Source organism: Teleopsis dalmanni, chromosome 1, assembly GCF_002237135.1.
Source record: "Teleopsis dalmanni isolate 2A chromosome 1, ASM223713v2, whole genome shotgun sequence".
In the NCBI taxonomy this organism is placed as follows: Eukaryota; Metazoa; Arthropoda; class Insecta; order Diptera; family Diopsidae; genus Teleopsis; species Teleopsis dalmanni.
In genome coordinates, this window is record NC_051846.1 from 107,779,545 (window position 1) to 107,781,012 (window position 1,468).

The 1,468-nt window shown below is 38.1% G+C and overlaps 1 protein-coding gene across 1 annotated transcript in view; it reads left to right on the forward strand.

The window, feature by feature from the left end:
* Positions 1–901, forward strand: part of LOC119665458 — a 4,305-nt gene extending 3,404 nt beyond the window's left edge. Inside the window, exon 2 of the mRNA XM_038074680.1 lies at positions 312–901. Coding sequence (XP_037930608.1) covers positions 312–901 — 590 coding nt within the window. The remainder of the gene's footprint in view (positions 1–311) is intronic.
* Positions 902–1,468: the final 567 nt, after the last annotated feature.

Sequence of the window (1,468 nt, forward strand, 5' to 3'; positions counted from 1 at the left end):
TTTGGTCTAGTCAACAACTGCCCAGATGCAAACAACCTTGCCTATTTTTAGAAAAATATACGATCAACTAAGATCGTACACAATAAAAATACTACAAATATTCCACGGAAAAACTGAGAAAACGTAAAGTAAAATAAAATAATTATTTAACTCATAACACACCAAAGACCGATCTGCTATCTTAACAGCTAACAAAATACTGCAAGGTACTGTTATACAGAAGAAGGTGTAGAAGGTGAATTTATGGAATGATTATCGCAATTTGGAATGCAAAAAAGCAATCAGTAGCTCAAGTTAGTTATTTTCTTTAGCACCCTTTTTAGATGACCATGGCCTGATTCGCGTTGGTGGACGATTAAAAAACTCTAGCCTAAACTTTAATGCACAGCATCCAATTATATTTCCCGAGCATCATTCGGACACTGATTCCATCATTAATCATTTTTATCGCAAAATGCTGCATGCAGGTCCACAGTCTTTGCTTGCTTCAATGCGTCTTCAGTACTTGCCGATAGCAAGTAGAAAGCTAGTAAGAAAAGTCATCAACCAATGTATTATATGTTTTCAAACCAAACCAATAACTGCATGGCATATCATGGGACAATTACCTAAGGATCGTATTCATCCTACTCGTGCTTTCGTTTTTACTGGCATGGACTTTTGTAGTCCTTTCTATTACAAGGCCGAAACTCGTAATAAGTCTCCAATCAAATGTTATGTTTGCTTATTCATTTATTTTGCAACCAAAGCTGTCCACTTAGAATTAGTCAAGAATTTAACAACGTCAGCATTTCTAGCAGCATTACAACGTTTCATTTTAACTCGTGGCAAACCTAAAATTATTTGGTCAGATAATGCTACAAATTTTTGCGGGGCCAAAAATCAACTTGCTGAGCTATGAAGACTTTTCTTCTCTCAAAAACATCGCGAGCAACTACAACATCAATGTCTTAGCGACAGCATTAAATGGAAGTTCATACCTCCTGGATCGCAACATTTCGGTGGCCTGTGGGAAGCTGCCATAAAAACAGCGAAATGGCACTTCTGCCAAGCAATTGGTCTAACAATTTTAGATTTTGATGAACTACGCACACTGGTTTGTCAAATTGCTGCCATCATTAACTCTCGTCTGCTCTTCCCACTTTCAGAATTTCCCGAAGATCTCGATGTTCTCACACCTGCCCACTTTCTAATTGGTGCTCCATTGTCATCTATCATTGAGCCTGACATAACAATTTTGAATTTTAAACGACTTAATCACTGGCACCGGATTTCACACATACAACAAGTTTTTTGGAAACGTTGGAGCACTGAGGATCTTACATTGCTACAGGAGCGAATAAAATGGCGAAGCTCTTCTCCAAATGTGTCTCTCGGTGCAATAGTGCTTTTAAAGGATGATAATCTCCCACCACTGCGCTGGTTACTCGGTAGAGTTATTGAAATTATACCTGGTCTTGATGGTTTC